Raw genomic sequence first — 13,483 nt, 5'->3', positions numbered from 1 at the left:
ACTATCTTCCTAGTAGTAGTTTACCTGGGGTGTATTTAGGGATGGGAAACGCTCTGTGACTGTTGCATGTAGAAATAGAATGAATAGATTGGCACGATTCCCTATCCTGTCTGAAAGAAGAACACTTCTGTTCTATGTGATACATTTCTATCAGGACGTTCTCTGAACGTTACATCGTCTGAACAGTTCCATTTGGTGTCTTTGGGTATCCATGGTAACCTGCTTTCATTCACATTTCATTCAATGTTGCCTTGAGTTCATTCATGTTTTATTGAAGAATTACACAAAAACACCCAGAACCCAATTTGTCTCTGTGTCCAGTACACTCCAGAGGGGTTTTCTGATAGTTCACCCAGCTCCTTCTGTAGGTTGGTCTGTCGTCAAGTTCTGGACCCACCCCCAAGCCCTTCACCCCGAGCCCTTCGCCCCGAGTCCTTCGCCCCGAGTCCTTCACCCCAAGCCCTCCACCCCAAGCCCACCTAATTGGGTGGGAGGAAGCTTCACTAAGCTCGTTGGACAGTAAAATGGAGCCATCACCTATCCAATTCCCTCAGATCTGCAAACATGAACAGGGTGTGGGCTAGACTAGGGGCTGGTTTGGCACTTTGTGGGCTAGCTGTGGGCTCTACCAGTCTGGGTCTTGATCAGAGCCACGGTATGTTTTTGGCCTGTGATGTATCAGATATAGGGCATGATGGGTAAGTTGGGCCTGTGGTGTGTTCCAGTTAGAGGATATTCTGGGCCTAGAGCCGTGGTAAGTTGGGCCTGTGGTGTGTCCCAGTTAGAGGACATTCTGGGCCTAGAGCCGTGGTAAGTTGGGCCTGTGGTGGGTCCCAGTTAGAGGACATTCTGGGCCTAGAGCCGTGGTAAGTTGGGCCTGTGGTGGGTCCCAGTTAGAGGACATGCTGGGCCTAGAGCCGTGGTAAGTTGGGCCTGTGGTGGGTCCCAGTTAGAGGACATTCTGGGCCTAGAGCCGTGGTAAGTTGTGGAATGAGTAGTGGCTGGGAGAGCACGGGTCCTAGTTGGATCCTGGGACTGGGTATGTTTTTGGTCTGTGGTGGGTCAGATCTGGGGTATGTTGGGTCAGATCTGGGGTATGTTGGGTCTGTGGTGGGTCAGATATGGGGTATGGTGGGTCTGTGGTGGGTCTGATCCGGGTTATTTTGGGTCTGTGGTGGGTCAGATCTGGGGTATGTTGGGTCTGTGGTGGGTCAGATCTGGGGTAGGGTGGGTCTGTGGTGGGTCAGATCTGGGGTATGGTGGGTCTGATCTGGGGTATGGTGGGTCTGTGGTGGGTCAGATCCAGGGTATGGTGGGCTGTGGTGGGTCAGATCTGGGGTATGGTGGGTCAGATCTGGGGTATGGTGGGTCTGTGGTAGGTCAGATCTGGGGTATGTTGGGTCAGATCCGGGGTATGTTGGGTCTGTGGTGGGTCAGATCTGGGGTATGGTGGGTCTGTGGAAGGGTTGACGGCTGTACAGCAGGATGTAGGCGTTAGGAGACTGCACCAAGAAGTCCACTACCTCGCTCACGGCCGTGTCGTCGAAGTGGTGCCAGCTGCTGGACAGGGTACTGTGGCACAGGGCTGTGTAGTGACCCATGTCCAGGTCTCCTGTGTGGTTCTGGACGGGGGGGAAGACACACCGGTGGAGTCATGTGGCTGTGTGTTTTTCCAGACAGGAGCATCATGTCTATGCGTTCGCATGTGTGGGTGCAGGTGCATGCGTGTCTTTCTGTATGGGTGAGTGTATCACAGGAGGCGTGCGTGCGTGCGTGCGTGCGTGCGTGCGTGCGTGCGTGCGTGCGCAGAAACTCACCACCACTGCGTAGAGAGAGTAGCTGGTGTGATTGGCTGAGGGTCTGGACAGGAAGGGGGTTAGGTCTAAACTGTCCAATGAGAACAACACATTGGTCCTCAACTTCCTCTTCTCACTCCCATGGCAACCAAAACTGGAATGTCACACAGGTTCTGTTATTTCTACAGGTTTGTCTCATTGAGATGCATGACAGCAGCTGCAGCAGAGGTAAAGCTGATTTATAATGAGGTGTTACATTATTACTGCCATTGACCTCTAGTTAGGGGTTACAGGGACCTCTAGTTAGGGGTTACAGGGACCTCTAGTTAGGGGTTACAGGGACCTCTAGTTAGGGGTTACAGGGACCTCTAGTTAGGGGTTACAGGGACCTCTAGTTAGGGGTTACAGGGACCTCTAGTTAGGGGTTACATGGACCTCTAGTTAGGGGTTACAGGGACCTCTAGTTAGGGGTTACAGGGACCTCTAGTTAGGGGTTACTGGGACCTCTAGTTAGGGGTTACATGGACCTCTAGTTAGGGGTTACAGGGACCTCTAGTTAGGGGTTACAGGGACCTCTAGTTAGGGGTTACAGGGACCTCTAGTTAGGGGTTACAGGGACCTCTAGTTAGGGGTTACAGGGACCTCTAGTTAGGGGTTACAGGGACCTCTAGTTAGGGGTTACAGGGACCTCTAGTTAGGGGTTACAGGGACCTCTAGTTAGGGGTTACAGGGACCTCTAGTTAGGGGTTACAGGGACCTCTAGTTAGGGGTTACATGGACCTCTAGTTAGGGGTTACAGGGACCTCTAGTTAGGGGTTACAGGGACCTCTAGTTAGGGGTTACAGGGACCTCTAGTTAGGGGTTACAGGGACCTCTAGTTAGGGGTTACAGGGACCTCTAGTTAGGGGTTACTGGGACCTCTAGTTAGGGGTTACATGGACCTCTAGTTAGGGGTTACAGGGACCTCTAGTTAGGGGTTACAGGGACCTCTAGTTAGGGGTTACAGGGACCTCTAGTTAGGGGTTACAGGGACCTCTAGTTAGGGGTTACAGGGACCTCTAGTTAGGGGTTACAGGGACCTCTAGTTAGGGGTTACAGGGACCTCTAGTTAGGGGTTACAGGGACCTCTAGTTAGGGGTTACTGGGACCTCTAGTTAGGGGTTACAGGGACCTCTAGTTAGGGGTTACAGGGACCTCTAGTTAGGGGTTACAGGGACCTCTAGTTAGGGGTTACAGGGACCTCTAGTTAGGGGTTACAGGGACCTCTAGTTAGGGGTTACAGGGACCTCTAGTTAAGGGTTACATGGACCTCTAGTTAGGGGTTACATGGACCTCTAGTTATGGGTTACAGGGACCTCTAGTTAGGGGTTACAGGGACCTCTAGTTAGGGGTTACAGGGACCTCTAGTTAGGGGTTACAGGGACCTCTAGTTAGGGGTTACAGGGACCTCTAGTTAGGGGTTACATTGACCTCTAGTTAGGGGTTACTGGGACCTCTAGTTAGGGGTTACATGGACCTCTAGTTAGGGGTTACAGGGACCTCTAGTTAGGGGTTACAGGGACCTCTAGTTAGGGGTTACAGGGACCTCTAGTTAGGGGTTACAGGGACCTCTAGTTAGGGGTTACAGGGACCTCTAGTTAGGGGTTACAGGGACCTCTAGTTAGGGGTTACAGGGACCTCTAGTTAGGGGTTACAGGGACCTCTAGTTAGGGGTTACTGGGACCTCTAGTTAGGGGTTACAGGGACCTCTAGTTAGGGGTTACAGGGACCTCTAGTTAGGGGTTACAGGGACCTCTAGTTAGGGGTTACAGGGACCTCTAGTTAGGGGTTACAGGGACCTCTAGTTAGGGGTTACAGGGACCTCTAGTTAAGGGTTACATGGACCTCTAGTTAGGGGTTACATGGACCTCTAGTTAGGGGTTACAGGGACCTCTAGTTAGGGGTTACAGGGACCTCTAGTTAGGGGTTACAGGGACCTCTAGTTAGGGGTTACAGGGACCTCTAGTTAGGGGTTACAGGGACCTCTAGTTAGGGGTTACATTGACCTCTAGTTAGGGGTTACATGGACCTCTAGTTAGGGGTTACAGGGACCTCTAGTTAGGGGTTACAGGGACCTCTAGTTAGGGGTTACAGGGACCTCTAGTTAGGGGTTACATGTTAATGTGATTCAAACATGAGGATGTGTGAAACCTGCTCCTCAGACTGAAGTGTCCCCACTTGCACCAGCGATAAGAAAGCTGTTCACATGGCGCAGAATGGTTAGATGCTCCAGAAGGTCACGTGTGCTGATAGCAAAGGAAAAACGCTTGGGTTGGAGCCTCGGTATGAGTCGAATAAGGAGGAAGCTGTATTGGGTTGGAGCCTCGGTATGAGTCGAATAAGGAGGAAGCTGTATTGGGTTGGAGCCTCGGTATGAGTCGAATAAGGAGGAAGCTGTATTGGGTTGGAGCCTCTGTATGAGTCGAATAAGGAGGAAGCTGTATTGGGTTGGAGCCTCGGTATGAGTCGAATAAGGAGGAAGCTGTATTGGGTTGGAGCCTCGGTATGAGTCGAATAAGGAGGAAGCTGTATTGGGTTGGAGCCTCGGTATGAGTCGAATAAGGAGGAAGCTGTATTGGGTTGGAGCCTCGGTATGAGTCGAATAAGGAGGAAGCTGTATTGGGTTGGAGCCTCGGTATGAGCTGAATAAGGAGGAAGCTGTATTGGGTTGGAGCCTCGGTATGAGTCGAATAAGGAGGAAGCTGTATTGGGTTGGAGCCTCGGTATGAGTCGAATAAGGAGGAAGCTGTATTGGGTTGGAGCCTCGGTATGAGTCGAATAAGGAGGAAGCTGTATTGGGTTGGAGCCTCGGTATGAGTCGAATAAGGAGGAAGCTGTATTGGGTTGGAGCCTCGGTATGAGCTGAATAAGGAGGAAGCTGTACTATAGGGGCGGCCGGTAGCCTAGTGGTTAGAGAGTTGGGCCAGTAACCGAAAGGTTGCTGGATCAAATCCCCGAGCTGACAAGGTAAAATTCTGTCTTTCTGCCCCTGAACAAGGCATTTAACCCACTGTTCCCCGGGCGCCGTGGATGTCAATTATGGCAGCCCCCCACACCTCTCTGATTCAGAGGGGTTTGGTTAAATATAGAAGACACATTTCAGTTGAATGCATTCAGTTGTACAACTGCTAAGCCAGCAGCGTCCTTTCCATTAGCACCAATATGTTTGTCTGTGTTAAGTCTGTGCACCAACAGTGGTCATCTAGTGGGGAGAGATGGGTTGTCAGCCTCCCACCGTTTGAGGTGCAGCACCAGTATCTCAGGTGGTTTGGCCATGCTGGTGAGGACAGCTGTGTCTCTCTTGACTCCACACTCTGGACACAACTTCTGATCTCCACACGTCAACGTACTCTGCTGAAAGAACAGCGACAGGCAGTCCTACAGGAGAGAGAGACGTGTGGTTGCTGGCTAGTCTGTGTGTCTGTGTGTTTAGTCTGTATGTGATTCATTTGTGATTAGTCTGTGTTTAGTCGGTATGTTTGTATTTGTCAAGTCTGTATGTGATTAGTCTGTATGTGGTTAGTCTGTATGTGGTTAGTCTGTATGTGATTAGTCTATGTGATTAGTCTGTATGTGTTTAGTCTATGCGATTAGTCTATGATTAGTCTGTATGTGTTTAGTCTGTATGTGATTAGTCTATGATTAGTCTGTATGTGTTTAGTCTGTATGTGATTAGTCTGTATGTGATTAGTCTGTATGTGATTAGTCTGTATGTGATTAGTCTATGTGATTAGTCTGTATGTGATTAGTCTGTATGTGATTAGTCTGTATGTGATTAGTCTGTATGTGATTAGTCTGTATGTGTTTAGTCTGTATGTGTTTAGTCTGTATGTGATTAGTCTGTATGTGGTTAGTCTGTATGTGATTAGTCTGTATGTGATTAGTCTGTATGTGTTTAGTCTGTATGTGTTTAGTCTGTATGTGATTAGTCTCTATGTGATTAGTCTGTATGTGATTAGTCTGTATGTGTTTAGTCTGTATGTGATTAGTCTCTATGTGATTAGTCTGTATGTGGTTAGTCTGTATGTGTTTAGTCTGTATGTGATTAGTCTCTATGTGATTAGTCTGTATGTGGTTAGTCTGTATGTGTTTAGTCTGTATGTGATTAGTCTGTATGTGTTTAGTCTGTATGTGATTAGTCTGTATGTGGTTAGTCTGTATGTGATTAGTCTGTATGTGGTTAGTCTGTATGTGATTCATTTGTGATTAGTCTGTATGTGATTAGTCTGTATGTGGTTAGTCTGTATGTGGTTAGTCTGTATGTGATTAGTCTGTATGTGATTAGTCTGTATGTGATTAGTCTGTATGTGATTAGTCTGTATGTGATTAGTCTGTATGTGGTTAGTCTGTATGTGATTAGTCTCTATGTGATTAGTCTATGTGATTAGTCTCTATGTGATTAGTCTGTATGTGATTAGTCTGTATGTGTTTAGTCTCTATGTGATTAGTCTGATTGTGGTTGGTTGTACCTGTAGGGAACACTTGTATGAGTCCAGTGGTATAGGCAGAGACAGGATGGTGAAGACTTGGTTGCTGTGAGAGTGTCCGTCGCAGCGCAGACACAGCATCTGGTAGCTGAGTTGTCCCTCGAAGAGACGTGTCACCACCGTAGAATCCCCCGCCGCTGGCGCCGAGCTGAGCGACTTCCTGCCCAGACACAACCGCTGGGAAGAACCTGTCTGACGTCTCTCCCCCTTCTGTAGCAAGGGAATCATACACACACACATTGTAGAATAATAGTGAAGACATCAAAACTATGAAATAACACATATGGAATCATGTAGTAACCAAAAAAGTGTTAAACAAATCTAAATATATTTGAGATTCTAAAAAGTAGCCACCTTTTGCCCTTGATGACAGCTTTAAACACTCATGGCATTCTCTCAACCAGCTTCATAAGGTAGTCACCTGGAATGCATTTCAATTTACAGGTGTGCCTTGTTCAAAGTTCATTTGTTGAATTTCTTTCCTCCTTAATGCATTTGAGCCAATCAGTTGTGTTGTGACAATGTAGGGGTGGTATACAGAAGATGTCCCTATTTGGTAAAAGACCCAAGTCCATATTAAGGCAAGAACAGTAAGCAAAGAGAAACAACAGTCCACCATTAATTTAAGTCATGGAGGTCAGTCAACATTTCAAGAACTTTGAAAGTTTCCTCAAGTGCAATCGCAAAAACCATCAAGCGCTATGATGAAACTGGCTCTCATGAGGACTGGTCAAGTTTCGGTCAAACACACTTTTTATGTACTGATAACATGGTTCCTGCTGTCAGTGGGAGGTTAGATTTATAAAAATGTTGTTGCCAGGGGGAGGTTAGATTTATAAAAATGTTGTTGCCAGGGGGAGGTTAGATTTATTAAAATGTTGTTGCCAGGGGGAGGTTAGATTTATTAAAATGTTGTTGCCAGGGGGAGGTTAGATTTATTAAAATGTTGTTGCCAGGGGGAGGTTAGATTTATTAAAATGTTGTTGCCAGGGGGAGGTTAGATTTATTAAAATGTTGTTTCCAGGGGGAGGTTAGATTTATTAAAATGTTGTTGCCAGGGGGAGGTTAGATTTATTAAAATGTTGTTGCCAGGGGGAGGTTAGATTTATTAAAATGTTGTTGCCAGGGGGAGGTTAGATTTATTAAAATGTTGTTGTCAGTGGGAGGTTAGATTTATTAAAATGTTGTTGCCAGGGGAGGTTAGATTTATTAAAATGTTGTTGCCAGGGGGAGGTTAGATTATTAAAATGTTGTTGCCAGGGGGAGGTTAGATTTATTAAAATGTTGTTGCCAGGGGAGGTTAGATTTATTAAAATGTTGTTGCCAGGGGGAGGTTAGATTTATTAAAATGTTGTTGCCAGGGGGAGGTTAGATTTATTAAAATGTTGTTGTCAGTGGGAGGTTAGATTTATTAAAATGTTGTTGCCAGGGGGAGGTTAGATTTATTAAAATGTTGTTGCCAGGGGGAGGTTAGATTTATTAAAATGTTGTTGCCAGGGGGAGGTTAGATTTATTAAAATGTTGTTGCCAGGGGAGGTTAGATTTATTAAAATGCTGTTGCCAGGGGGAGGTTAGATTTATTAAAATGTTGTTGCCAGGGGGAGGTTAGATTATTAAAATGTTGTTGCCAGGGGGAGGTTAGATTTATTAAAATGTTTTTGCCAGGGGGAGGTTAGATTTATTAAAATGTTGTTGCCAGGGGGAGGTTAGATTTATTAAAATGTTGTTGCCAGGGAAACTCACACAAGGAGGACTGGGAGAGGCTATATGAGTTACAGGATGTCATGGCTACCACAGGATTCTGCAGCGATACGCCATCCCATCTGGTTTGTGCTTAGTGGGACTTAGTGGGATCATTTGTTTTTCAACAGGACCTCCAGGCTGTGTAAGGCCTATTTGACCGAGAAGGAGAGTGATGGAGTGCTGCATCAGATGACCTGGCCTCCACAATCCCCCAACCTCAACCCAATTGAGATGGATTGGGATGAGTTGGACCACAGAATGAAAGAAAAGCAGTCAACAAGTGCTCAGCATATGTGGGAACTCCTTAAAGACTGTTGGAAAAGCATTCCAGGTGAAGCTGGTTGAGAGAATGCCAAGAGTATGCAAAACTGTCATCAAGGCAAAGGGTGGCTACTTTGAAGAATCTGAAATATAAAATATAAACACCTTTTTGGTTACTACGTGATTCCATACGTGTTATTTCATAGTTTTGATGTCTTCACTATTATTCTACAATGTAGAAAATAGTAAAAATAAAGAAAAACCCTTGAATTAGTAGGTGTGTCCAAACTTTTGACTGGTACTGTATATACACACACACACACACACACACACACAAAGGAGAAACACACTAGCCCTCATCCCCTAGGCACTTATCCCCTATCTCCTAGACACTTCTCCCCTATCCCCTAAACACACTTATCCCCTAGACACGTATCGCCTATCCCCTAGACACATCTCCCCTATCCCCTAGACACTTATCCACCATCCCCTAGACACGTATCCACTAGACACTTATCCCCTGACACTTATCCCCTGACACTTATCCCCTGACACTTATCCCCTGACACTTATCCCCTGACACTTATCCCCTGACATTTATCCCCTATTCCCTAGACACTTATCCCCTGACACTTATCCCCTATCCCCTAGACACTTATCCCCTGACACTTAACCACTATCCAATGGGTTTTGAGGAGCGGGGAATCAAGAAAGACAATGATGCAGAGCCTTTGACCGTGTGGAAGGAGTCGTGTGGAAGGAGTCGTGTGGAAGGAGTCGTGTGGACGGAGTCGTGTGGACGGAGTCGTGTGGACGGAGTCGTGTGGAAGGAGTCGTGTGGAAGGAGTCGTGTGGAAGGAGTCGTGTGGACGGAGTCGTGTGGACGGAGTCGTGTGGACGGAGTCGTGTGGAAGGAGTCGTGTGGACGGAGTCGTGTGGTGGCAGGATTGTGTGTGTGTGTGTGTGTGTGTGTGCGCGTGTGTACATTCTTGAGGTCATCATGCAGGGCGTTGAGCAGGAGGAGGAGTAGCTCCTGGGCGTCCTGCTGTGATTGGTTGTTGAACTGGGGGTGCAGGGAGGAGACCAAGGCCCTCATCTCCCCTGGAGAGGTGAAGCTGGTACCCCCCTGACCCTGCCACACCTCCTGGAAGAGGTGCACAAACACCCCCGCTACAGGACTGTTACGCCTAGGGGAGGAGGAGGAGGGGAGGAGGAGGAGGAGAGGCAGGAGGAGGAGGGGGGGGAGGAGGAGGAGGGGGAGGAGGAGGAGGAGAGGCAGGAGGAGGAGGGGGAGGAGGAGGAGGGGGAGGAGGGAGAAGAGGAAGAAGGAGAAGAGTGGCATGGGAGGGAGGAGGAGGGGGAGGAGGAGGAGGGGGAGGAGGAGGAGGAGGAGGAGGGGGGAGGAGGAGGAGGGAGAAGAGGAAGAAGGAGAAGAGTGGCATGGGAGGGAGGAGGAGGGGGAGGAGGAGGGAGAAGAGGAAGAAGGAGAAGAGTGGCATGGGAGGGAGGAGGAGGGGGAGGAGGGGAGGAGGAGGAGGAGGAGGAGGGGAAGGAGGAGGGGGAGGAGGAGGAGGGGGAGGAGGGGGAAGAAGGAGAGGAAAAGGGAGAAGAGTGGCATGGGAGGGAGGAGGAAAGGAAGAGGAAAGGGAGGGGGAGAGGAAGGAGGAGAGGAAGGAGGAGTGGGAGGAGGAGAGGAAGGAGGAGTGGGAGGAGGAGTGGGAGGAGGAGAGGAAGGAGGAGAGGAAGGAGGAGTGGGAGGAGGAGAGGAAGGAGGAGAGGCATTGGAGGATTTAAGTTTCCCCCCAACTAATGTAAAGTGCTTGGAGTATCTGGTTAAACAGTACTATACAACATCTAATACAGACAGACAGGCAGGTAGGCAGACAGACAGGTTGGCAGGTAGGCAGACAGACAGACAGACAGACAGACAGACAGACAGACAGACAGACAGACAGGTAGGCAGACAGACAGACAGACAGGCAGACAGACAGGCAGACAGACAGGCAGACAGACAGACAGACAGGCAGACAGACAGACAGGCAGACAGACAGGCAGACAGACAGACAGACAGACAGACAGACAGGGTCTTACTTGGCCAGCTGGGAGCGTTTGTGTGAGCTGAGAAGGTGTTCCACCAACGGCACAGTGGAGAAGAGACACTGCAGCACAGCATTCATGTAGCAGGAGTTACCACTGTTAGCCAGACCACACACCCCCGCCAGCCGCCTGTCCTCTCTCTTCCCCTGCTCCCCCCATCCTGAGCTACACCCCAACTCCTCCATGGGCATCACCTGACCCTGAACACCGCTGGGATTGGCTGCACTGGTGACCAATGAGAAGAGACAGACAGAAAGAGGTGAAAGGTCAGTGCTGTAGCAGGCAGGTGTCAAGGTGCTCCTTTAAGCTTTTGCCTCTTTTCACTTTCAGTTTTGGGAGATTGAGTAGATGCCTGTCTGTCTGGTTGTGCTCCTTAAGGTGTCGTCATGCCAGAGACAGCAGAACCAGACAGGCTGAGGCGAAAATGGATGGTCTTGGACAATGGTTTCTTCATTCTCTTAGTCAAAGTCCCAAATAGCACCCTATTTAGTGCACTACTTTTGACCAGTGATCTCTGATCATAATTAGTGCACTAAATAAGGAATAGGGTGCCATTTGGGTCTCAATCTTAGGCTTGAGGAATTGTCTAACCATGGTGCAGTCAACACTTTCCACTCACAGAGACTCACACTCACACATGCATGACTCAGACTCATTCTCAGACAGACAGACAGACTGACCCCAGACAGACTGACCCTCGGACAGACTAACCCTCAGACAGACAGACAGACGACCGTCCGTCCGTCCGCCCGCCCGCCCGCCCGCCCTGTGCCTCTCTGCTCTGTGCCTCTTTCTCCCACTGCTGGGAGTCTGAGACAGTGTTCTGAACTACTCTCAATTCAGACAGATACTCGTGTGTGTGTGTTTGAGAGAGAACACAGCTAGAAGACAATGTCTTAGCAACCCATCAACACTGACATCAAGCACGGTCTTTTGTGTCTCAGTCATGTTTTATCATGCTGAACATCTTCAAAGTGCTGTGTACTGGAAACACTAACAGAAACACACTTCTTATTCCCAGGCATTTTGATGAGAAGGTGAATAGGCTAACACCTTGTCTGTCTGGATAGTCAAAGCTATTTAGTTTTAAACAGTTGATTAAGTCAGTTCTGACCTGAAGTGAACTCACCTCCCATTGGAATCATCCATGTAGCTTCATGGCTTGTTGAGAAGACTTCCCTCTGATACACGAATGACCTTTGTGACATCATAGTAATCTAAGGCCTCTGTTGGTTTGTCCAGGTTCTATATATGAAATCATAGTAATCTAAGGCCTCTGTTGGTTTGTCCAGGTTCTATATATGAAATCATAGTAATCTAAGGCCTCTGTTGGTTTGTCCAGGTTCTATATATGAAATCATAGTAATCTAAGGCCTCTGTTGGTTTGTCCAGGTTCTATATATGACATCATAGTAATCTAAGGCCTCCAATGCCTCTGTTGGTTTGTCCAGGTTCTATATATGAAATCATAGTAATCTAAGGCCTCTGTTGGTTTGTCCAGGTTCCATATATGACATCGTAGTAATCTAAGGCCTCCAAGGCCTCTGTTGGTTTGTCCAGGTTCTATATATGACATCATAGTAATCTAAGGCCTCCAAGGCCTCTGTTGGTTTGTCAGGTTCTATATATGACATCATAGTAATCTAAGGCCTCCTAGACCTCTGTTGGTTTGTCCAGGTTCTATATATGACATCATAGTAATCTAAGGCCTCCAAGGCCTCTGTTGGTTTGTCCAGGTTCTATATATGACATCATAGTAATCTAAGGCCTCCAAGGCCTCTGTTGGTTTGTCCAGGTTCTATATATGACATCATAGTAATCTAAGGCCTCTGTTGTTTTGGCCAGGTTCTATATATGACATCATAGTAATCTAAGGCCTCCAAGGCCTCTGTTGGTTTGTCCAGGTTCTATATATGACATCATAGTAATCTAAGGCCTCTGTTGTTTTGGTCAGGTTCTATATATGACATCATAGTAATCTAAGGCCTCCAAGGCCTCTGTTGGTTTGTCCAGGTTCTATACATGACATCATAGTAATCTAAGGCCTCTGTTGTTTTGGCCAGGTTCTATATATGACATCATAGTAATCTAAGGCCTCCAAGGCCTCTGTTGGTTTGTCCAGGTTCTATATATGACATCATAGTAATCTAAGGCCTCCAAGGCCTCTGTTGGTTTGTCCAGGTTCTATATATGACATCATAGTAATCTAAGGCCTCTGTTGTTTTGGCCAGGTTCTATATATGACATCATAGTAATCTAAGGCCTCCAAGGCCTCTGTTGGTTTGTCCAGATTCTATATATGACATCATAGTAATCTAAGGCCTCCAAGGCCTCTGTTGGTTTGTCCAGGTTCTATACATGACATCATAGTAATCTAAGGCCTCTGTTGTTTTGGCCAGGTTCTATATATGACATCATAGTAATCTAAGGCCTCCAAGGCCTCTGTTGGTTTGTCCAGGTTCTATACATGACATCATAGTAATCTAAGGCCTCTGTTGTTTTGGCCAGGTTCTATATATGACATCATAGTAATCTAAGGCCTCCAAGGCCTCTGTTGGTTTGTCCAGGTTCTATATATGACATCATAGTAATCTAAGGCCTCCAAGGCCTCTGTTGGTTTGTCCAGGTTCTATATATGACATCATAGTAATCTAAGGCCTCTGTTGTTTTGGCCAGGTTCTATATATGACATCATAGTAATCTAAGGCCTCCAAGGCCTCTGTTGGTTTGTCCAGATTCTATATATGACATCATAGTAATCTAAGGCCTCCAAGGCCTCTGTTGGTTTGTCCAGGTTCTATATATGAAATCATAGTAATCTAAGGCCTCTGTTGTTTTGGCCAGGTTCTATATATGACATCATAGTCATCTAAGGCCTCCAATGCCTCTGTTGGTTTGTCCAGGTTCTATATATGACATCATAGTAATCTAAGGCCTCCAAGGCCTCTGTTGGTTTGTCAGGTTCTATATATGACATCATAGTAATCTAAGGCCTCCTAGACCTCTGTTGGTTTGTCCAGGTTCTATATATGACATCATAGTAATCTAAGGCCTCCAAGG

At 47.3% G+C, this 13,483-nt stretch overlaps 1 protein-coding gene across 1 annotated transcript; it reads right to left on the bottom strand.

Moving 5' to 3' along the window:
- Positions 1 to 1,377: 1,377 nt before the first annotated feature.
- LOC116373888 (putative ubiquitin carboxyl-terminal hydrolase 50) lies at positions 1,378 to 11,572 on the bottom strand. Its single transcript, XM_031822184.1, has 7 exons — positions 11,553 to 11,572; positions 10,418 to 10,648; positions 9,312 to 9,513; positions 6,305 to 6,532; positions 5,071 to 5,213; positions 1,818 to 1,950; positions 1,378 to 1,622 (listed from the first exon to the last, which is right to left on the bottom strand). The coding sequence occupies exons 1-7, from the start codon at positions 11,570 to 11,572 to the stop codon at positions 1,434 to 1,436; spliced, it is 1,146 nt and encodes a 381-aa protein (XP_031678044.1). The 3' UTR covers positions 1,378 to 1,433.
- Between the last annotated feature and the right edge of the window lie 1,911 nt (positions 11,573 to 13,483).

The sequence above is a fragment of the Oncorhynchus kisutch genome, unplaced genomic scaffold (genome assembly GCF_002021735.2).
Source record: "Oncorhynchus kisutch isolate 150728-3 unplaced genomic scaffold, Okis_V2 scaffold4083, whole genome shotgun sequence".
NCBI lineage: Eukaryota > Metazoa > Chordata > Actinopteri > Salmoniformes > Salmonidae > Oncorhynchus > Oncorhynchus kisutch.
This window is presented reverse-complemented; position numbering and strand designations above follow the sequence as displayed.